The sequence below is a fragment of the Geotrypetes seraphini genome, chromosome 10 (genome assembly GCF_902459505.1).
Source record: "Geotrypetes seraphini chromosome 10, aGeoSer1.1, whole genome shotgun sequence".
NCBI lineage: Eukaryota > Metazoa > Chordata > Amphibia > Gymnophiona > Dermophiidae > Geotrypetes > Geotrypetes seraphini.
The window spans coordinates 1,662,218-1,686,359 of NC_047093.1; the positions used below are offsets into that span (position 1 = coordinate 1,662,218).

A 24,142-nucleotide genomic window follows, 5' to 3' on the forward strand; every position below is an offset into this window, starting at 1 on the left:
TGCTTTCAGCGGCCTTCTCCCCCCTTAAGCGTCTTTTCTTCTCCACTCCACCTTTCCTCCCTCCCTGCCTCCACCTTTGTGGCGCTTTTGCACCCGACCGACAACAGAACAGGCCCGGTCGGACAAATCTCCCTGTCCTGTAGCCGCGAATCTAAATTACCTTCTTACAGCAGCTGGAGTAGTGAAGCTGCTGTAAGAGGTAATTTAGATTCGCGGCTACAGGGCAGGGAAATTTGTCGGCCGGCCTGTTGTCGGTCGATCGGGGGACCTGACCGGCTGTGCACATTCTCCGGGGCGGACCGCCCCCTCCCCCCTCTTTCGTACGTCATTGCCTTCTCTCTACCTGCCCTGCCGCACACAGCCGACCGGAAGTCTTCCTGATGTCAGCGCTGACGTCGGAGGAAGGGAGGGCTTTGCTTAAGCCCTCCCTCCGACGTCAGCGTTGACATCGGGAAGATTTCCGTTCGGCTGTGTGCTGCGACAGGGCAGGTAAGGAGGAGACTACCCTCGCGGCTCGAGTGCACTGCGATCCAACCCCGCAGGAACCCCGCGACCCTCGGAGGCGTCCCCACGGGATCCCCGCGACCCTAGGGGTCGTCCCCACGGGATCCCCGTGACCCAAAGGGGGAACCCGCGGTATCCCCGCGGGATTCCCGTAATCCCCGTTCCCGTGCAGCTCTCTAGTAGATTGATCTCGAACCCCAGGAGTTGTAGAAAAAGGATGGTGTGGTTGGTGGCCCGGAGCACTGTCTGAGAGGAAGTGGCCTTGATCAACCAATCGTCCAGGTAAGGAAAAACCTGCAGGTGGTGAGAGCGTAGAAAAGCAGCCACCACAATCTGGCCACTCTTTACCCTCTTCTCAATCAAGGCGACTGGCTATGCTCCCTCGATCTCAAAGAGGCATATACCCATATTCCGGTCACTCTGGAATCCCGACAGTACCTCCGCTTCATGATCAATCACTGTCATTACCAATACAAGGTGCTACCCTTCGGTCTTGCCTCCTCTCCAAGAGTGTTCACTCTTGGAGAGGAGGCAAGACAGAAGGGTAGCACCTTGTATTGGTAATGACAGTGATTGATCATGAAGCGGAGGTACTGTCGGGATTCCAGAGTGACCGGAATATGGGTATATGCCTCTTTGAGATCGAGGGAGCATAGCCAGTCGCCTTGATTGAGAAGAGGGTAAAGAGTGGCCAGAGAAAGCATCCTGAATTTTTTCTTTGACCAAGCATTTGTTGAGATCGTGAAGATCGAGAATGGGTCTGAGATCTCCTGTTTTTTGGGGGACCAGAAAGTAACGGGAGTAGAATCCCTGCCTTTTTTGATCTAGAGGAACTTCTTCTATGGCGTTCAGAAGGAGGAGGGATTGAACCTCCTGAAGAAGGAGGGAAGACTGAGGAGTGTTCAAAGCAGACTCTCTTGGCAGACTTTGGGCAGGAAGAGTCTGAAAATTGAGAGAGTAGCCGTGGCGGATGATGTTGAGGACCCACTGATCAGAGGTGATAATTTCCCAACGACTGATGAAGAAAGTAAGACGACCTCCTATGGGTTGGGGAAGATGGGCAGATGGTAGAACACTGGCTATGCCCTGGAGAACGAAGTCAAAAGGGTTGGGTAGACTTCTGCGGTGGAGGAGGCTTCACCTGTTGCTGCTGTGCTGGCCTAGGAGTTTGCCGTTGCTGCTGGAACTGACGCCTAGGCTGTTGAGGAGCTGATGGTAAAGGACGAGGCACGAAACGGCGTTGGTAGGCTGATTGCTGCCGAAAAGACCAGGTAGGTGGAGTCTTCTTTTTGGTTTTTAGAAGAGTATCCCAGCGAGTTTCATGGGCAGATAATTTTTGCGTGGTGGAGTCCATGGATTCGCCAAAAAGCTCATCGCCTAGGCATGGAGCATTAGCCAGGCGATCCTGATGGTTAACATCAAGCTCTGATACTCTGAGCCATGCCAGAAGACGCATGGCAACAGACATGGCCGTGGCTCTGGAGGTCAATTCGAATGTATCGTAGATCGAACAGACCAGGAACTTCCGAAGCTGGAGAAGAGAGGAAGAACATTGTCGAAAAGCAGATCTCTTGCGGTCAGGGAGGTACTTCTCAAAAGCAGAGAGATCCTGAATGAGGTGCTTTAGGTAAAAGGAAAAATGAAAAGCATAATTTCCTGACCTATTAGCCAACATAGCATTTTGATATAATCTTTTGCCAAATTTATCCATGGCCTTTCCTTCTCTGCCAGGAGGGACTGAAGCATATACACTAGCTCCTGCAGACTTCTTAAGTGTGGATTCCACTAAAAGAGACTCGTGTGGAAGTTGAGGCTTGTCGAAGCAAGGAATGGGGATGACTTTATACAAGGAGTCCAATTTGCGAGGAGCTCCTGGGATAGTCAGAGGTGTCTCCAGATTTTTATAAAAAGTCTCTCTCAAGATATCGTGGAGGGGCAGTTTGAGAAATTCCCTTGGAGGCTGGTCAAAGTCCAGTGCATCAAGGAATGCTTTGGGTTTTTTGGACTCAGCCTCCAAGGGAATAGAAAGAGATTCACACATCTCTTTTAAGAAAGAGGTGAAAGAAGTAGAATCCGGCTTAGAGGAGGGATCTGGGACAGACGGATCCTCTTCACCAGACGAACACTCATCCTCAGAGAGAAGAGGTTCTTCGGAGTCACCCCACAGATCAGGATCCCTAATTTGGGAACTGCGATCCCGAGACTCCGGTGTGGAGGGTTCAAGGTGTCGGGTTTTGCGTACCGACTTACCTGACCTCAAAGAAGCGGTACCGGGAGATGTTAAAGGCTGTATTGGAGCCGAAGTTTGGACAGCCTGATGTAGAGCTCTCGGTTCCGGTGCCAGAACTGGCATGGAGACCGAGGAAGCAGAATGTACCGGTACCGACAAAGTGGACGTGGACAATAGAGGCTGCTCCACTGTCGGTACCGGCAGCTCAGACCGGACCGGGACTGGAAGGTTCGGTGCCAATAGAGCAGGAAGGAGCTGTTGCAACTGCTCTTTAAGTTGCACCTGTAGGACGGCAGCAATTCGCTCGTCCAGCGAAGGCACCGGTACTGCTTTTTTCTTCTGCGGTACCTGCGGTGCCGCTCGACGCCCCGAGGATGAGGAGCCCGAGGTCGAGGGACTCACCTCAATAGGGGCGGAGCGCTTCCGCGGGCGCCTCAAGGTCGGCAGGACTTGGCTCGCTGCTACAGAGACCGGAGGACGTTCCAGCGGGGAAGGCGGCTTACCTGATGGTTGCGACGCCGGCGCGGTGTCACGAGGTGTCGAAGAGGTGGGTGCCGACTGAGACGGGGCCGATGTCGGTGTCGATGCCGCAGGGTCAGACATATCGGCACCAAACAGCAATCGTTGCTGAATCTGACGGTTTTTCAAAGTCCGTTTTTTTAATGTGGCACAGCGGGTGCAGGTGGAAGCCCGATGATCTGGACCCAGGCACTGTAAGCACCAGTTGTGCGGGTCAGTCAGAGAAATGGGCCGTGCACACCGCTGGCACTTCTTAAACCCGGGTTGGGGGGGCATGAAAGTAAAAACGGCTTCTGCCAAATCGAAGGCCGAGGCCTCGATGGTGGCAATAGGCCCTGCCGGGGCGAACCGAAAAAAATCAAAGTTTTTTTTTTTTTTGAAAAACAAAAAAGAATAAAAGAAAAAAAGGAAATATTTCCTCACAGGGTTTATGCAAGCGGGAAGGCGATACAAAAAAATATTTTCAACAGCCGTTGAAAAGGACGCGTCTTCTTAGCTCCGCAGAAACTAAGAAACTGGGGACCACGCGCCTCCGTAGGGCGGGAAGGCACTCGCGCGTGCGCGGTGCGGCCTGCTAGAACTTTCCAAGTTCTTAGAGTGCAATCACTCTAAAATTGTCCGTACCGGGGCTCCGTCGGTGCCGTCACCCATCAGTCAAGAATATGCTGCCTGCTTGTCCTGGGATAATTTCCTCTTCTGCTTATGTTAGAAAACAATTTAAATTGAGATATGTTGAATTGGAAAAGGAAATTAAATTATTAGAATCTAAATTAATTGCTAATTGGGAGCATGATACTTTGCAGGCTCTTTTAAAAGCAAAGGGAAAATATGAGTTATCTTCAAAGTTAATTAGGAAATATTTGTTCTACAAACAAGCTTTGTATTATGGAAATTCCAATAAGGCCGGAAGATTATTGGCAAATTATCTTAAAGCAAAGAAAAGAAAGAATAATATTGTTGCAATTAAAGATGTTAAAGGAATTTTGCATAATCAAATTGGAGATATTTTAAGTCAATTTTTACAATATTACAAAAACCTATATTCTTCTTAGCCTTATATTGATAGGGAAAAGGATGGAATGGAATTTTTAAATTTAATTATTGGTCCGAAGATTCCTGATTATATAAAACGGAGTTTAGACTAGCCCATATCTCTAAAAGAAGTAGAAACAGCATTGAAGTCTCTTAGAGTTGGATCCGCTCCAGGAGGGAATGGTTTCACAGTTGAATTTTATTAATCATTTCAAATTCTTCTTTTACCGCATTTGTTAAATTTATATCACTCACAACTTAATAACGGTTGTATTAAAGGTACTATGGCTGAATCATTAACTATTGTGTTGCCAAAGCCAAATAGAGATTCTACTTTGGTTTCAAATTACAGGCCTATCTCATTAATAAATGTGGATGGGAAATTATTGGCTAAGATATTGGCTCTGCGCTTGGCTAAGGCTCTCCCTCATATTATTGATATGCATCAAACAGGATTTGTTGTTAAAAGACATTCCTCTAATAACTCTAGATTAGCTTTACATATGCTAAATTAAACAAAAGATATAAAAGATCCGGCTTTTTCTGTTTCTTTAGATGCAGAGAAAGCTTTTGATAGGGTTGAATGGAAATTTATGTATCAGGCTTTAGAATGGTTTGGTATTGGTTCCGGATTCATACAAATGATGATGCGGTATACAAACCTAAGGATTAGATTAGATTAGATTAAAACATTATATAGCTCTCCTTCTGCAAGATTAAATATTAATAATAATTTATCTGAGAGGTTTGATTTGCAAAGGGGAGTTAGACAAGGCTGTCCTTTATCGCCTTTGTTGTTTGATGTTGTATTAGAACCCTTATTATTGGCTTTACATCAAGCAAAGGGGATAGTAGGTATTCCTTTTTTAGACTGGGAATACAAAGTTTCAGCATATGCAGATAATATTCTGCTTTATTTGAGGAATCCGGAGACTACCATTCCATGTTTATTGGAACTGATTGATACTTTTGGAAAATTTTCAGGATTTAAAATTAATTGGAGTAAGTCTGAAATTCTTCCTCTAAATGTGCATTGCTCTAAAGGATTATTTGATTCTTTTCCATTTATATGAAAAGAGGAAGGTTTAAAATATTTAGGTATTATGATAAAAAATACTCTTGATGATACAGTAAAAGAGAATGAAAAACTTTTATTAAAAAGAGTTAGAGTTATGTGAACAATGGAATCCTTTGCATCTTTCTTGGTGGGGGAGAGTTCAAACAATTAAAATGATGATTTTGCCTGTAGTTTGTTATCAAATGAGCATGATACCAGTTTTTTTTCATGGGTCCTTCTATAAAAAGCTTAATGGTATCCTTACAAAGTTTCTTTGGCTTGGTAAACATTCCAGAATTGCTTTAGTATCTCTTCAAAAGTCAATTGTGGAGGGGGGGGGTAAATTTTCCAAATTTTTATAGGTATCATCAAGCCTATATTATGTGTCAGAGTATGTATTGGATCCTCCCAAAACTCATTGATAATGCACCTGATTGGTTATATCTAGAATGGCGTCTTTTGTTTCCCTTACATTTAGCTCATATTCCTAGTATTAAAATACCTAGAAGATATAAGGATAATAGAATTTTAATCGACACATGGAAACATTGAGATACATTAGTAATTTAACACCTATTCCAATCAAGAAATCAACAAATCAATCATTATGGATAAACTCCAAGATTCAAATTGTCGGAAATAAAATTCTATGGAAGGACTGGATTATTGCTGGAATATGAACTCTAAATGATGTTATTTCAGACGGTAAGCTGCTTGAATTTTCACAGCTACAACATAGATTTGGTCTTAATAAATCACAAAGTTTTAAATGGTTGCAGCTGAAGCAGGCTATTCAGGTGGGGTTCCCTGAATGGAAAAATCTTGATACTCAATTTAGTCTAGAGTTCCTATGTTTCCAAGCAGACTTCCTAGGCCATCAAGCCGCATTGTGGTATAAATTAATATCTGGATATATAAATAAAAAACCTAAAAATGGTCTAAGAGACATTTGGAGCATTGAGATTAAGCAGCAAATTTCTGCATCTCAATGGCCACAAATTTGGTCTTGGAGAATGATATGTACAGTGTCAGCATCTATGAGGCAAACTTGGTTCTTTTTATTGCATAGAGCACAGTCCTTCAACCGCTGGACCGCAGAAAATTCCTGCCGGTCCGCGCAGGACCGGCGAGATGGACGCCCTTAAATTTCCTGCCCCGGTGGTGTTCGCGGAAATCTTCTGTTCCTCCCAGCCTCGGGCGATCAAGACAGGCTGCCGACGTCGGCCATTCCCTCTGTGAGTCTCGCCTATGCGGAAACAGGAAGTTGAAACAAAATAGGCGGGACTCAGAGAGGGAAGGTCCCGACGTTGGCAGCCTGTCTTGATCGCTGCCCCTGCTGAGTCGCCGAAGAGGGCCGCGGGGAAAGTGCAGGCAGAGAGGAGATGGTCAGCGTGCGGGGGGAGGTCAGCATGTCGATTGGGGCCATCAGCAGCGTTTGTGCTGAGAGTCTGCCCACGTGCAGGATGCAGCGGATAGGGGCCTCCGGCTCATCTTGGGCGGCAGGGCCTGCGGTGCAAAGCTGTTTTTGCCAGCTTGGGGGGGGGGGGGTCACGAATGTGCAGGGTAAAAGCAGGAGTAAAATCATGGGGAGCCTTCAACAGTGGCTGTCTCCTCTCCTAGCAGCTCTGTACTTACCAGGGCAGTGATTCACTTTGGCAACTTCCCCTTTCCTCAGAGGCGGCAACGGACCCAAGGCTGCCTAACTAAATCACTGCTGCAGGCAAGTACTGAGAGCTGCTGGAAGGAGAGGAAGCCACTGTTGGAGGCTGGGAAGCTGCTGGATAAAGGGAGAGCTGCTACTGGACCTGGAGGGAGGTAGAAGGAGAGATACTACTGGGAGGGAGGAGGGAAAGGGATAGGAAGAGAGTTAATGTTGGATAGGGGGAAGGAGGGAAGGGAGAAGGGAAAAAGGAAAGAAAGAGCTGGCAGGGAGATTACAGGAGGGGAAGGGGGTCAGGGTGGAATGGAGAGATCAGATGAGGGAAAGGGGAGAGACAGAGGAATGAGAAAGTAGAGAGAGATTGATGCTGGAAAGGCGGTCAGCAGAGAAATGAGAGAGGGATAAAGATGCTAGATCTGGTGTAGGAGAGATAAAAATGAAGAAAGCAGTGAAGATGGAATGAATGATGTAAAAAGGAGAGAGGAGGCACAGGCTGGATGGAAAGGGGAGAGGGGCATAGAAAGAAGTCAGATACATATGAAAGGGGGAGAGGCCAGACAGTGGATGGAAAGGGCAGACGCTGGAAGGAAGAGTGGAAAGAAGATGAAAGCAGAGACCACAAAAGGTAGAAAAAAATCATTTTATTTCTATTTTGTCATTAAAATATATCAGATTTGAAATATATATCCTGCTAGAGACATAACTGGGGACTGCAAAGCCTAACACTATTCCTATCATGCAGTATTTTGTTAGCATGATATTTCTGTGTAGCATTCTGTAATAATTTGGCTTATTCAGTTTTCTTGATAGTAGAGGGGATATATGTGAAGGGGAGGGGAGACAGGGGTTTTGTTGGTTCTTGCTCTAAATATTTATATTTATAAAATGACAATTGTACAGAATATTGTTTCTTTTTATACTTTAATAAAATACGTTCAATATAAAATCATAACTGAGGCTTGTGCAGATGGGATCACATGGTTTGTGGGGACCGAGCCTGCGGAGACAGGGCGAAAATGTTTTTTTTTATTTCGGTCTTAGTAGTTTGCCGGTCCACAAAATAATTCTTTTATTTCTGCCGGTCCACGGGTGTAAAAAGGTTGAAGAACACTGGCATAGAGCGTTTTGGACCCCAGTTCGTTTACAAAAGTTGGATAGCTCTAAATCTAATAGATGCTGGCACTGTAATCTTGAAGTAGGGACATTGGATCATTGAATTTTTTTTTGTCCCTATATTATGTTATTTTGGAATTCAATTTGGACTCAAGTTAACTGTCTTCTAGAGAACCATGTTGCGCTATCCTATGACACCGTTCTGTTTGGTATATCTATGAGGAAAAAAAGTCAAATTTCATCATGTAATAATAAACTTTTGTTAATAATGACAGGGGTCGCCATTCAGCATATTACCAATAAATGGAAAAACTACTCTAATCTTAACTATACATTTTGGTGGAATTCATTATGCCATATTTATAAGATGGAAAGAGCTATTGCTACGCAGAAAGGGATTTACAATAAGTTTATAAAGATCTGGGGGGCCAATGGAAAAATATTGTAATGAGTAGACATTACTTTTTATGGGAGATTATATTTACACACTGGGGGATGGGGGTGGTGGTATAATTTTTATTTGAGAGTTTGTTTTATTTACTTTAAGAAGGGTGGGAGGGAGGGGATTTCTATTTTTGTTTTAGAGGTCTTGATTAAGAATTTTAAGTGTTGTAATAAAATTATAATGGATGTAATTCTGTATACTTATTGTCTGTTTTAAAATGATTCAACAATTCTAATTACTTTAAGAAGGGTGTGGGGTGGGGATGTATATTTTTGTTCTTGATGATATGATTAAGAATTTCAAGTGTTATATTGAAATTTTAATGGATAATTTATTGTACACTTGTTTATGATTTAAAATGAATAAGAATTTAAAAAAAAGATTACAATATATACATGATATGTTTGTTTGAAATAATTGAGGAAGGGTGGGTGGGAAGGGAATAAACTCTATTTATTTATGTTGATAATAGAGAGAATTTTAAGTGCTGTGTAAAAGTTTTCAATGTTGTAATCTTGTGCATTGTTATAAGTTTTAAAATGAATAAAGAATTAAAAAAAAAAAAAAAAGAAAAGTGTTGTGAAGAATTGCCCAATTCCAAACTTTCTGAGCTTCCTTGCAAAGAGGGAGGGATCCTGTTCTTCCCTGCTTGTTGACATAGTACATGGCTACTTGATTGTCTGTAGGAATAAGAACTACGTGATCATGAAGAAGATGTTGAAAAGCTTTGAAAATCGCTCTGAGTTCCAACAGATTTATGTGGCTCTGACGATCTGTGCTGGACCAATGTCCTTGAGTACACAGACCATCGAGATGAGCCCCCCAAGCGAAGGTCGAGGAATCTGTCGTGAGGACCTTATGATGAGGGGTTGTTTGAAACAGCAAACCTCTGGAGAGATTGGAAGAAAGCATCCACCAGAGAAGGGATTGCTTCAATGAAGGAGTCCCTAGCCCCCTCCGGGATGGGATACAGGCAGGCCATAGAACGTGCAAAACGAAAAGGGCACTTCCGGCACTTTCCACTGCGCAAGAACAATATCCTGATGCATAGGAAAAGAGCGGGGTGCAGAGCAGATCTCCCTAAGCAGAGGGTCCACCACACGCATGGGCTCCTTCTTATCTTCCTTGAAACGCAACACTGAGGAGCCCTGAAGAATAAGTTCCTGGAGCTCTTCCGGCTGAAAAATGCACCCCATGGACGCATCATTGCCAGCTGATGGAACCACTAAGTCACCGCTAACAGCACCTGTCCCCCCCGTGAGGATCCTTGAGGTCTCCCATAAGGTCCAGGTCCTCATCAAAAGAAAACGGCTCCTCATATGCAAAATCCTTCGGCCGCTTGGACGAGAAAGGAGATGGGGACGCAAACGGCACTGAGGGGGGTCGAACTGGAGTGGCCGTCAAGGGAAAAATTCCTCCCCACCCCTGAGATGGAAGCAGGACCCCTGGACGCCTGAATATAAGCCTTACACCAAGCAAAAAAAAATCAGAGGGAAAACCTCCTGGCGGCTCAATGGGACTCCCTACCACAGCAGGGGACCCAGAAGAAACCTGCATATCTCTCCAATACAGGGGGAAGATCACCTGAGGCTACAGACAAGATGGTGGTGCTTCCCGCCAAAATCGTAGTCGAGCCCACCAAAAACAGAACCCCCAAGGCCTGTAGTGGCTGAGAGGCCTCAATCGCCCCAGCCGCTAAAGCAGGAAAGCTGGCAGCAGTGGTAAGGGAGTCCCCAGCACTATCGGCAGTAAGGGAAACTTTATTTCCCTGACTGTTGGCAGCTAGGGGAATCTCTGTGTGGGCAGCGAGAGAAGCCCGGGCTTCCATGCTGTCAAGCTGCTGGCGTGCGAGGCACTCACAAAGGGGATTCCTGGATATTGGCACCCGATGCCGACGAGGATTCCCCTTCATGGCAGTCTGCATTCTACGTGCACAGGCCGGCCGTGGCTGCCTTTTGTCTGGAGCACAATGAGCACTTTTTCCCTTTAAAAATGCTCATTGCGCAATAGGCGACCTAGCTGTAAGTGCCAGTTAACAAAGAAAAATCAATTACAAAGCACTGAAGGATCATTTCAGACCGGCACTGCCTCAGGATTATATTTTTTTTCTGTCAGAACAGACTCCACTGGCTCTCTAAGCTATATGCCTTGCCGGTACAAAAATATGGAGAAGTGGAAGAAAGGGGGGGAGGTGGAAGAAAGTGGAGGAGGTACTCAACTCATGACCCGTCGAAAGTGACACCCCCAAGGTCGGGCGGATCCCCAAACAGGGTCCCCCCAAGCTCAATCTGGCACAAGAAGGGGACAAGGAGTGCTAAACAAATTCCAACAGGCCTAATTAAAGGGAGACTGGCACAGTTCACCTTCACCTGTTGAGAGAATGAGCAAAGACTGGTTTGCTAGAGGGGGCTATGGCTATCAATGCTACAACCAAAGTTTGGTCTCAGTCTCCAACTGCTGGTCAAAGTGAGCTACTACCATCAGTGAGGCTTTACCGGTCTGGAAAGGTGATAAAAACGTTTTATTTCTGCAGTGCATATGGAACATTTTGCAATTGAGAAATTTTTTTGGTACCAAACCTCTGCATCAGTGCAAAGCAATTACTGTACTGAAAGAATAATAATGCATGAGAGTGTTTTGGAAATTCCGCAGACCCATTAAGATGTTAAACAGGAAAAATGGAGTCTAAACCTCTGCTTACCTTCTGCCTGTACAGCCCTCAGCTTTAGCTCAGCAGCTGTGGTGGTTAATTCTTGCCTCAACTCAAACATTTGGTTTTGCTGTGTTCTGCATTTTCTCTCTAACTCATCCACCTAGAAAAAAATATCCCCATAAAGCGTGGAACCACAGCACAGCACACACTCACCATCACAACCATCATCTTACTTTACAACAGGGGTGTCAAAGTCCCTCCTCGAGGGCTGCAATCCAGTCGGGTTTTCAAGATTTCCCCAATGAATATACATGAGATCTATTTGCATATACTGCTTTCATTGTATGCTAATAGATCTCATGCATATTCATTGGGGAAATCTTGAAAACCCAACTGGATTGTGGCCCTCGAAGAGGGACTTTGATACCCCTGCTTTACAGCAAGACGATGCATCTTACCTTGCTTTGATATAAAAGATTTTTCTCCTTTACAACTGTTAAATCACGAAAGATCTTTGCTTCTTGTTCAGCAGATTCCTTTAACCAATAAGGAAAATAATTTTAATTCAAAAAAGATACAGAGCTTTCTTCATTCATTCCCTACCCCCTTCATTCATTCCTTTTCTTGGATCTCCTTCTCTTAACTATTCTCCATCCCACATCTTTGTCTTTCATCCCTCCTCCAGCCCAAGTCTCTACTCTTAAGCCTTTGCCAGTACACAATGCCCAAAATTTTCAACCACCCTTTCAAGGCTGACCTGTTACACACCCACCTCGTGCTCCTTTCTCAGCTCCTCCTTCATGGTAGATGCTTCTATTTTTGCCTGACTCAGCAGCTCACCCAGGTCATGCACCTTCTGTTTAGACAGTGCTAGTTCAGCTTCTGCCATTTGCAGTCTACAAAGTGAAAAAATTGAAAATCCCTGAAGCAACACTCAACTGTTACTGGCCCTTTAATAGCAATATATACATAGTGTGAAAGGCCACAAAGTTTTCCCAAGTTGTTATCAAGTTTCAAGTTTATTAGCATTTTATGAATCGCCTATCGAAATATCTAGGCGATGTACACTCTAAAAAACCACAGATAGTGGTTTCACATATAATTTTGACAGATTAGACATAATACAGACAATTTAAAACAGTATAAAAATTTTAGGGAACAGCCAATACAATACATTTGAGGTTAAGGAATAACATGATTAGGTAGGAAAGAAGGGGAAAGTTACATCATTTTTATCTATTGAAATTTACATGAAAGGGAAAACACAGTGGGGAGCAAGGGGATTTGGAAGGTGCAATATTTGTAATAAAAAGTATAAAAATTATGTGTGTTATATCATATGTTCAAATGCATCTTGAAATAAAAGTTTTTAAAAATCTTTTAAACGTATGTAAGTCTTTTTCTATTCTTATGTAGTTTGGTAATGAGTTCCATAACGTGGGTGCCATAACAGAAAATATTTCGTTTCTTCTTATGCCAATAATTTTTAAGGAGGGGATAGATAATAAATTTGAAGTAGATGATCGTAAAGAACGTACGGAGCTATATGGAATGATCATTTTAGAAATAAATTGTGGTTCATTGAAAGTCAATGTTTTATGTACTAAGAGTATAATTTTGAAAGTAATACGATGGGAAATGGGTAGCCAGTGTGATTTAATCAGTAGAGGAGTGACGTGATCATATTTTTTAGCTTTATGGATTAATTTTATTGCGGTATTTTGAATTATCTGAAGTCGTCTTTTTTCTTTCTGGGTTATATTAATGAAGAGGGAGTTACAATAATCTAATTTAGATATGATAAGAGAATGAATAAGAATATTGATAGATTTGGAATCAAGAAAGGTGGAAATTGATCGAATACGACGTAGTCTATAGAAGCATGATCTAACTATTTCGCTAATATGACTGTGAAATGATAGGTCTACGTCAATTATTACTCCGAGAATTTTAAGTTTAGGTACAGATTCTATAGGGATGTTGTTTAGAATAAATGGTGATACTGGTGTTAGGTTTGCTTTCCAGGTGAAAAGCATGGTCTTAGATTTTTGTATATTTAGTGCCAGTTTGTTACAATTTAACCAGTTTTTTATTATTTCTAGTTTTTTGTTAATGGCTTGTATTTCTTCACCTTTTTCTGGGTCAATAGGATGTATGAGTTGTATATCATCTGCATAGGAGAAAGTTGTAAAGCCAAGTGATTGAGAAATAGTAAGAAGAGGTGATAAGAAAATGTTAAATAAGAGAGGAGATAATATTGATCCTTGCGGCACCCCATAGGTTGAGGAATAATTTGAAGAAAAAACATCGTTAAATTTGACTCGGGAAGTACGGTCAGATAGAAATGAAGTTAACCATTGTAAAACTTGACCGCCTATACCTAGTGATTGCATCCGATTTAATAAAAGTTCATGATCAATTGTGTCGAATGCGGCTGATAAGTCTAAAGAGAAAAGGGCGACTGATTTGTGATGGTCGAGGAAATAATGGATATTTGTTATAAGACCAATCATCGAGTATTCTGTACTATGATGTTTTCGAAAACCTGTTTGGTTGGGGTGAAGGGCATTTGAAGATTCGATAAAGTTATCAAATCTTTACCTAACAATGTGGTCTTCTCAAAATTAAAGTGAGAAAATAAAAACCCAACAAAACACCTTCTTTGCGGGTCTAAACAAAAAGCACAGTTACTTACCGTAACAGGTGTTATCCAGGGACAGCAGGCAGATATTTTCACATGTGGGTGACGTCATCCACGGAGCCCCGACGCGGACAGCCTTTCAAGCAAACTTGATTGAAGATTTCAAGTTTGCTGGTGCTGCACCACACATGTGTGTGCCTTCCGGGTCCACTAGAGGGCGCATCCCCTCCTCGTGGTCTTCAGTTCAGATAGCTAGCAAAGAAGCCAACCCCAGGGAGGTGGGAGGGTTGCGAGAATATCTGCCTGCTGTCCCTGGATAACACCTGTTACGGTAAGTAACTGTGCTTTATCCCAGAACAAGCAGGCAGCACTGGAGACGGGAGTGATTCCTGGGATTGGAGGAGAGCGGATGTGGTCCCTATTCATAAAAGTGGTCACAAGGATGAAGCAGGAAACTACAGGCCGGTGAGCCTCACTTCAGTTGTTGGAAAAATAATGGAAGTGTTGCTGAAAGAAAGGATAGTGTATTTCCTTGAATCTAATGGGTTACAGGATCCGAGGCAACATGGCTTTACAAAAGGTAAATCGTGCCAAACGAACCTGAATGAATTTTTTGATTGGGTAACCAGAGAGCTGGATCGAGGACATATGCTAGATGTAATTTATTTGGATTTCAGCAAAGCCTTTGATACAGTTCCTCATAGGAGGCTGTTGAACAAACTTGAAGGGCTGAAGTTAGGACCCAAAGTTGTGAACTGGGTCAGAAACTGGCTGTCGGACAGACGCCAGAGGGTGATGGTTAATGGAAGTCGCTCGAAGGAAGGAAAGGTGACTAGTGGAGTCCCTCAGGGTTCGGTGCTGGGGCCAATCCTGTTCAATATGTATGTAAGTGACATTGCTGAAGGGTTAGAAGGAAAAGTGTGCCTTTTTGCAGATGATACCAAGATTTGTAACAGAGTAGACACCGTAGAGGGAGTGGAAAATATGAAAAAGGATCTGCAAAAGTTAGAGGAATGGTCTAATGCCTGGCAACTAAAATTCAATGCAAAGAAATGCAGAGTAATGCATTTGGGGATTAATAATAGGAAGGAACCGTATATGCTGGGAGGAGAGAAGCTGATATGCACGGACGGGGAGAGGGACCTTGGGGTGATAGTGTCCGAAGATCTAAAGGCAAAAAAACAGTGTGACAAGGCAGTGGCTGCTGCCAGAAGGATTCTGGGCTGTATAAAGAGAGGCGTAGTCAGTAGAAGGAAGAAGGTGTTGATGCCCCTGTACAGGTCATTGGTGAGGCCCCACTTGGAGTATTGTGTTCAGTTTTGGAGACCGTATCTGGCGAAAGACGTAAGAAGACTTGAGGCGGTCCAGAGGAGGGCGACGAAAATGATAGGAGGCTTGCGCCAGAAGACGTATGAGGAGAGACTGGAAGCCCTGAATATGTATACCCTAGAGGAAAGGAGAGACAGGGGAGATATGATTCAGACGTTCAAATACTTAAAGGGTATTAACGTAGAACAAAATCTTTTCCAGAGAAAGGAAAATGGTAAAACCAGAGGACATAATTTGAGGTTGAGGGGTGGTAGATTCAGGGGCAATGTTAGGAAATTCTACTTTACGGAGAGGGTGGTGGATGCCTGGAATGCGCTCCCGAGAGAGGTGGTGGAGAGTAAAACTGTGACTGAGTTCAAAGAAGCGTTGGATGAACACAGAAGATTTAGAATGAGAAAATAATATTAAAGATTGAACTAGGCCAGTTACTGGGCAGACTTGTACGGTCTGTGTCTGTGCATGGCCGTTTGGAGGAGGATGGGCAGGGGAGGGCTTCAATGGCTGGGAGGGTGTAGATGGGCTGGAGTAAGTCTTAACAGAGATTTCGGCAGTTGGAACCCAAGCACAGTACCGGGAAAAGCTTTGGATTCTCGCCCAGAAATAGCTAAGAAGAAAAAAAAAAAATTTAAATTGAATCAGGTTGGGCAGACTGGATGGACCATTCGGGTCTTTATCTGCCGTCATCTACTATGTTACTATGTGGGTGACCTCCAAGCTAACCAAAAAAGGGACGGAGGGAAGTTGGCAATTTAGGAAAACAGATTACGCAAAACCGAATGGCCAAACTGGCCGTCGCTCCTGGACAAAGTATCCAGACTGTAGTGAGAGGTGAAGGTATGAACCGAAGACCAAGTGGCAGCCTTGCAGATCTCCTCAATTGGCGTGGACCTGAGGAAAGCGACAGAAGCCGCCATCGCTCAGACTTTATGCCCCGTGACCCGACCAAGCAGCGAGAGACGAGCCTGAGCGTAGCAGAAGGAAATACAAGCAGCCAACCAGTTGGACAAGGTGCGCTTGGAAACAGGACGTCCCAACCGATTAGGATCAAAAGACAAAAGTAATTGAGGAACCGTCCGATGAGACTGGGTGCGTTGAAGATAGAAAGCCAACGCTCTCTTACAGTCAAGAGTATGAAGCGCCACCTCCTCAGGATGAGAGTGGGGCTTCGGAAAAAACACTGGAAGAACGATAGACTGATTAAGGTGAAAATCTGACAACACCTTAGGCAAGAACTTGGGATGAGTGCGCAAAACCACCTTGCCATGGTGAAAAACAGTAAAAGGTGGGTCCGCAACCAAAGCCTGTAGCTCACTAACCCTGCGAGCAGACGTGAGGGCAAGCAGGAAGATCACCTTCCAAGTAAGGAAGCTCTGTCCATGAGCTCTGTCCATGGGCTCAAAAGGAGGTTTCATCAATTGAGCGAGGACTACATTGAGATCCCAAACCACAGGGGGAGGCTTGAGAGGAAGATGGACATTCAAGAGACCCCTCATGAAATGAGAAACCAAGGGGTGGACAGATAGCGACTTCCCATCAAGTTGCCGATGGAAGGCGGCAATCGCACTAAGATGGATACGAACAGAATTGGTCTTGAGGCCAGACCGAGACAAAATGAAGCAAATAATCCAAAACTGAAGACAAAGAAGCAGACAAAGGTTCCACCCGATTGGAAGCACACCACGAGGCGAATCTAGTCCACTTCTGGGCATAACACTGTCTAGTAGAAGCCTTTCGGGAGGCGTCCAGAACATCCCGTACCGACCGGGACAACCCCAGGGAAGGTGTCAAGTGGAAAGGAACCAAGCCGTCAGATGTAGTGACTGTAAATTGGGATGCAACAGCGAACCCCGACTCTAAGACAGCAGAGAAGGAAACACAGATAGAAGCAGAGGATCCATGTCACTGAGTTGAAGAAGCAGGGAAAACCAGGGCTGCCGAGGTCACCGAGGCGCTATCAAAATCATGGTGGCGCGAGCAGACTTCAGATGGACAAGAGTCCTCAGAATCAACGGGAAGGGAGGAAACGCATACAGGAACCTGCCTGTCCAATTCAAAAGGAATGCATCGGCCTCGAGACGATCTGGGAAGAGCACCCTGGAGCAGAACAGAGGCAGCTTGTGATTGAGGGGCGAGGCAAAGAAATCTATCTGCGGAGTCCCCCACCAAAGAAACACTTGTTGCAGAGTCTGGGAATGGAGTGACCATTCGTGCGGCTGCAGAAGGTGGCTTAACTTGTCCGCCAGGCAATTTCGTTCGCCCTGGATGTAAACCGCACGAAGAAAGACATTGTGGCGCAACGCCCAATTCCAAAGGTGCAGAGCCTCCTTGCAGAGGGACAGGGAACCCGTACCTCCCTGTTTGTTGACATAATACATTGCCACCTGGTTGTCCGTGCATACCAGGACCACCCAATCCCGAAGTAAATGGCAAAAGGCCACCACCGCATTGTATATGGTCCGAAGCTCCAACACATTGATGTGGCAACGATGGTCCACACTTGACCACAGGCCCTGCGTACGCAGACCGTTGAGATGTGCCCCCCAAGCATACGCCGAGAAGTCCGTTGTCAGGACACGGTGATGCTGAGGTGCAAGAAAGAGCAACCCCCTGGAAAGATTGGAAGAGTTGGTCCACCAACGGAGCGAGCGTTTCAAGGAGGGAATCACCGCAATGTGATGAGAAGCGGGATCCCGATCCTGACGTCACTGAGAGGCCAGAGTCCACTGAGGGAAGATGGAAGCGTGGAAACGGCGTGACATGCACGGCCATATGACCCAAGAGTACCATCATCTGCTTGGCCAAGACCAAAGCCCGCAGGGAAATCTGCTGGCTCAGCCGCACTAGCATGACCTGCCGAGGAGAAGGCAGGAATAACCGTAGGCGAACCGTGTCCAGCCCGGCCCCAATAAACTGGAGCACAGTTGGGACTTGGGGAAGTTTACCTCGAACCCTAGACTCTGAAGAAATGTAATAGTCTGTCGGGTCGCTGAGATAACCCCCTCCCTCGACGGGGCTTTGATCAGCCAGTCGTCGAGGTAGGGGAAAAGCTGTAGACCCTGGGACAATAGGGCCGCCGCCACCACCACGAGACACTTTGTGAAGACCCGCGGGGAGGAAGCGAGCCCGAACGGGAGGACCCGGTATTGGAGATGCAGATCTCCCTCCTGAAAACGAAGGAACCAGCGCCAAGCTGGATGCACCGGAACATGAGTGTATGCTTCCTTCAGATCGAGGGAACATAACCAGTCCCCCTCGTCGAGCAAGGGATACAGAACGGGAAGGGAGAGCATCCTGAACTTCTCCCGAACCTTGTTGAGCCTCCGGAGGTCCAGGATCGGCCGGAGGTCCCCGGTCTTTTTGGGGACCAGGAAGTACCTGAAGTAAAACCCCCGCCCCCGCTGGGAGGGGGGAACCACCTCCACCGCACGAAGGCGAAGAAGTGCCTGGGCCTCCAGAAGGAGCAAGGGGAGCTGCGCCCAATTGGAAAGAGACACGCCAGGGCAACTCCCAGAAGTTCAAGGAATACCCCTCCCTAATCCGGTCAGGACACAAGCGTCCGAGGTAATACTAGCCCAGAGGGGGTAAAAGGCTCGGAGATGGCCTCCGATGGGAAGGGGGACAGAAACCATCGCGGAGGGAGCCAGCCCCCATCCGCTCAGCCCGTCAAAAAGACGGCGCCGGCTTAGACACCGCCGGGCTCTGAGGCTTCGGAGGAGCCCGCTGCTGTTGCTGCTGCCAGCAAGGAGGCAGGCGTGAGAAAGCAGGGGTAGACTTTTGCGGGTACCTCCGGGGCGGCACCCCGATAGACCTTAGAAGGAGTGGGCTTCAGCTTAGGCCGCACTAAAGCAGCAAAGGAACGCTCATGCTCCGAGAGGCGCTTAGTGGCTGGATCGATCGAGTCATCGAAGAGCTCATTCCCCACGCAGGGCAGATTGGCCAAGCGGTCCTGCAGATTGGGGTCCATATCCATGATGCAACCGGTGCATGGCTACCGCAAAGGCGGAAACCCGGGAGGAAAGCTCAAAAGCATCGTAAGCTGTATGGAAGAGGTGCAAACGAAGCTGAGAAAGAGTGTCCACCAACTGCCCAAACTCCGCCTGGTGGGAGGCGGGTAAGTCACCCTGATAGACGGAGACAATGTAAAGGTAAAATTATAGTTCAAGACCCTGTTGGCCATCATAGAATTCTGGTAGAGACGCCTGCCAAATTTGTCCATGGTCCTCCCCTCCCGTCCTGGCGGAACAGCTGCGGAGACCCTGGAGTGATGGGACTTCTTGAGCGAAGACTCCACCAACAGGGATTGGTGGGACAGTTGAGCCTTCTCAAATCCCGGGCAGTGGACCGTCCGATACTTAGATTCCATTTTGGACGGAATAGCTGGGTCCGCATAGGGGTTTCCAAATTCCGGAAGAATGCTTGGCACAAGACCAGGATCAAGGGGAGCCGCAGAGACTCCCGCAGGGGACACGGCAGGTCCATCTCCGCCAGAAACTCCTTGGTATATTTGGAGTCTGCCTGGAGATCAAGATCGAGCGCCCTCCCCATATCCTGCATGAACCTCGTGAAGGAGGAGGAACGACCCTCGGATAGACCCCTGGGGGGGTGGTCGAACGAGACCAAGGCGCCCGCCGCCAAGAAGGAGGGAGAAGCCTCCCGAGAATAATGAGGCGGCCGATCAGTATCATCCTGGCCCGAACCCCAGGATGCCCCGCTGAGGGAACGTGGCGGGTCGAGGACAGGCGGCGCTTCGAGGACCCCTGAGGGGAAGACCCCGGGGTCCGAGGCACCACGGCCCGCTGACGCCGAGGAGAAAAGCCCCGGGAAAAAGCGGAAGAACCCCTCGAAGTCGGAGCCTCTCGGACTGGAGCCCCGAACTGGGAAGGCGACTTGAAAAGCCTGGGGTTGGACAGGGACAACTCCGAAACCCGGAGAGCCCCTGCAGTGCGAACACCCGGGGATCGACCCCGCCTCGGGGGAAGAGTTCCGGAGCCACTTTGCAGAACATCGAGACGGGGTCGAGGTACGCTCTGACCGGTGCTTCGACGTCGGGCGCCCCGAAGGCGAAGAACGCCCTGAGGCGAGGAGTCCGAGGAAGAAAAGCACCGAGACCGACGCACCTTGCCCTCAGGGGCTTCGACACGACGCTCAGGCTGGTCTGCACGCAAGGTTGAGGCTGGGGCCAGGTGGGCCAACGCCGAGGAGAGCTCCGAGGATATCATGGCGCGAAGCATATCCTGGAAAATGGGCACGGACACCATGGCAGGCAAGTCAGTTGCAGCAGTGCATTCCACGGAGGGCAACCTCGAGGATGAGTATTCCCATGAGGTGGAGCTTGGAGGGCTTAGTATGCCTCGACGAAGCCAGGGGCAACGCCCCGCCATGAACTGTCGTAGCCTCCGAGGTTGACTTCATCGCTGACGCAGACCCGGAAGAGGGGACTTACCTGGAGCCGAAGGCTTCACAGCTGAAACGGTGCCGTTCGAGACCGAAGGCTTCGCTGGGGCCGAGGTCTTCGAGGCCAACGTCGAGGCCGGGGCTGAGGCCGGGGCTGATCCCGGGGCTGACGTCGAGGCCGAGACCGGGGCTGAAACCAGGGCCTGCTCTTCCGCGAAAAGGTCCGCCATGTGGGCCCGAAGACGACGCAGGGCGCGCGACTGAAAAGTGGCGCACCGGGGGCAAGAATCGGTCGGATAATGAGCCCCCAGGCACAGGATGCACCAACAATGAGGGTCGGTAATAGATAGGAGCCGACCACACTGGGTGCACTTCTTAAACCCGGACAAGGGCTGGGACACAGAGAAAAAACAGGCTGCGGCCGATCGAGGCCAGGCGGCCACGGCAAACCTGGAGTCCCCGGATGCCGAACTGAACAAAAACAACAAAATGCACTAAACCAAGAAAAAAACGAGGCGCACAGCGACTCCGGTCCGAAAAAACAACGAAACCGCGATGCTAGAAAGGCACTTGAACATGGAGAGAAAAAAACGACAGGGCTTTCTGGCTCCGCGGAAAACTAAGAACTGAAGACCACGAGGAGGGGATGCGCCCCCTAGTGGAGCGGGAAGGCACACACATGCGTGGTGCAGCACCAGCAAACTTGAAATCTTCAATCAAGTTTGCTTGAAAGGCTGTCCGCGTCGGGGCTCCGTGGATGACGTCACCCACATGTGAGAATATGCTGCCTGCTTGTCCTGGGATTAAAAAAAAAACAACCCCAACAAACTAGAACAAAATTTCTATAGAAGAAGAAAACTTGGAACAAACACTAATCCCTTGGTGAATGGAATGAAACAAATATGACTGAATTCCACTATTCACAGGAAAGCATGTACTGCATAGGAAGAGTCCAAAAAAGCTGTTATTGGAAAGGGGCTCATGGGCTGCAGAACCAATTACTCTTATTAGGGACATGGAGTTTCAAGTTTATTAGTTTTTAATATCCCGATCATAAAACGAATATCTGACCGGTTAACAATAAAATTTAAAATAGGTAGAAGGGAGAATAGTTAGGTGTATTGAATATTAGAGTAAACATATATTACGTATACAGACAAACTAGAAAGTGAGGATAAGTGGGGAGGTGAGGAAAAGTTACATAATATTAGAAGAAATGAGATAGAGGGAAGGGGTAGAACAAGAGGGATGAGGGTATATGGTAAAAGTGATATGCGCTGAAGAAAAGTTAGATTTATGAATTACAGGTAAACTGACCATAAAAGAAAGAAAAAGAGAGAAAAAAAAAAAAAAAAAAAAAAAATTGGTGATTAAAATTTGTCAAAAGCATCTTGAAATAGGAAGGTTTTGAGATTAGTCTTGAATTTTGGTAAATGAAGTTCATCGCGAAGAAATTGAGGGAGAGAATTCCATAAGGTGGGGGCAGTTATAGCGAAATTAGTTTTCCTAGTATAGTAGGATTCTTTTAAGGATGGAATGAAAAGAAGTTTTTGGTCAGTAGATCTTAAGGAACGGGGAGAACTTTGGGGTATTAATAATTTATCAAGAAATAAGGGCAAGTGGAGAAACTGTGCTCTGTCACTAGGACAGTGTAGCCATACTTAGCTCTCAATGAATTCACAACAGACTTTCTTTCTTCAAGGACTTCCTGTAACTGGCCAATTCGCACTGCTGATGTTCTAAATCACAAAGAGATTCATAAAAGCAAACCCTCACCATAAATATGAATGCAAACTTTTAACACTTATAAACTAGTTCGCTACACGTTACTGACCTGCTATTGCGGTACATTTCATTCCTTTGCTTATCGATATTGCTCATCAAATCCAGGAACTGTAAATAATATAACACTTATGATACCTGAATCTGGTCTCTGGGAATGATAAAACACCTGATGATATTGATGCTAACACACAGACATGGTTTGACAAATTTCATGACTGGGAGATGACTATTAGGCTTTTATCTATTCAGGAAGGAAAAGGGAGGCAGAAAAACTACATTTAAAGCAGGAAGTATACAGAAGGAAAGAGAAATTAGATTCTTACCTGCTAATTTACTTTCTTTTAGCTTATCCAGATCAGTAGAGGTTAATCTTACAAGTGGGTATATATCTCATCATGACCAGCAGGTGGAGACTGAAACAAAACTGTGGAATAGTACATAAGAGATACCTTGCCCTATTCCTATCAGTCTGCCGAATAGCCAAGCAGAACTAAGAACTGGAAACAGAAATAAACAATACTCCAAACAGGAGTAATAACTAACATACCCAAATGCTGTTGGAAAATGCAGAGGAGAATTACCAGAAAGAAAATGTCCCCACAGCTCGCCAGCTAAGCCAGCCAAGCCACAGCCACTGTTCTTCAATTCTCCCTGGCCCTAGAAAAATACTAGAACCGGCAGCAATAAACAAAAACTGCCGCGCAACAGCCACAACAACATGACAATAGACATGGTGGAGATCTCTACCGGTCTAGAGAAGCTAAAAGAAAATAAATTAGCAGGTAAGAATCTAATTTCTCCTTCTTTACCACTCTCCAAACCAGTAGAAGTTAATCTTACAAGTGGGACGTACTAAAGCAGTCCCCATCTTAGGTTGGACGCCCGAAGGGCCGAAACCAGAACCCGCTCACTGAACACCGCTTCCCGACGCGCCTGAACGTCTATCCGGTAGTGTCTGACAAATGAATGGAAAGAAGACTAAACCGCAGCCTTACAAATGTCTATTGGAGGCACAAGCGAAGACTCAGTCCAAGAAGCTGCCTGACCCCTAATGCAATGAGCTTTGAGAAATTCTGGAACAGACTTCTTCTTCAGAAGATAAGTGGAAGCAATAGTCTCCTTGATCCAGCGCGCCATAGTAGCCTTAGAAATGCCATCCCCCCGACGAGGACCCGCTAGAAGGACAAAAAGATGATCTGACCGACAGCCAACTGGTGCAACTGCTTCTGCTGAGAAGATCCCTCCCAACTACCCAACACCGGGAGGATCACTGCCTGATTGAAATGAAAAGGAGAAACCACCTTTGGCAGAAAGGAAGGAACAGGCCTCAAGACAACCCGCTCCCTAGAAAACTCCAAGAAGGGAGCCCTACAAGAGAAAGCCTACAGCTGAGAAACACGTCTAGCTGAAGTAAGGGCCACCAAAAAGACCGCTTTAAGAGTAAGGTCCTTCAAAGAGCAGTCGCCCAATGGTTCAAAAGGAGGTCACACCAGAATGGACAGAACCAGATTCAGATTCCAAGATGGAACAGAGGGTTGTATGGGAGGCTTGAGCAATTTGGCTGCCCGCAAGAAGCGAATCACATCAGGAATGGCAGAAAAACACTGACCTTTCCACAACCCCTGAAAGGCTGACAAAGCTGCAAGCTGAAACCAGAGAGAAGACCAAGCCAGTCCCCTATCTAGGCTATCCTGCAAAAACTCTAAGATGTTAGGCAGGGAAGCGCAAAAAGAGACCACTCCATGCGCAGCACACCACTCCTCAAATAGACACCAAACCC

At 46.4% G+C, this 24,142-nt stretch overlaps 1 protein-coding gene across 2 annotated transcripts in view; it reads right to left on the reverse strand.

The window, feature by feature from the left end:
• LRRC45 (leucine rich repeat containing 45) overlaps positions 1-24,142 on the reverse strand; it is a 231,711-nt gene that overhangs the window by 119,587 nt on the left and 87,982 nt on the right. For both annotated transcript variants that reach the window (XM_033961545.1, XM_033961547.1), the window contains exons 7-11: positions 22,412-22,470; positions 22,239-22,316; positions 11,986-12,109; positions 11,672-11,749; positions 11,262-11,373 (exon numbers count right to left, since the gene is read on the reverse strand). In XM_033961545.1, coding sequence (XP_033817436.1) covers positions 11,262-11,373; positions 11,672-11,749; positions 11,986-12,109; positions 22,239-22,316; positions 22,412-22,470 — 451 coding nt within the window. The remainder of the gene's footprint in view (positions 1-11,261; positions 11,374-11,671; positions 11,750-11,985; positions 12,110-22,238; positions 22,317-22,411; positions 22,471-24,142) is intronic.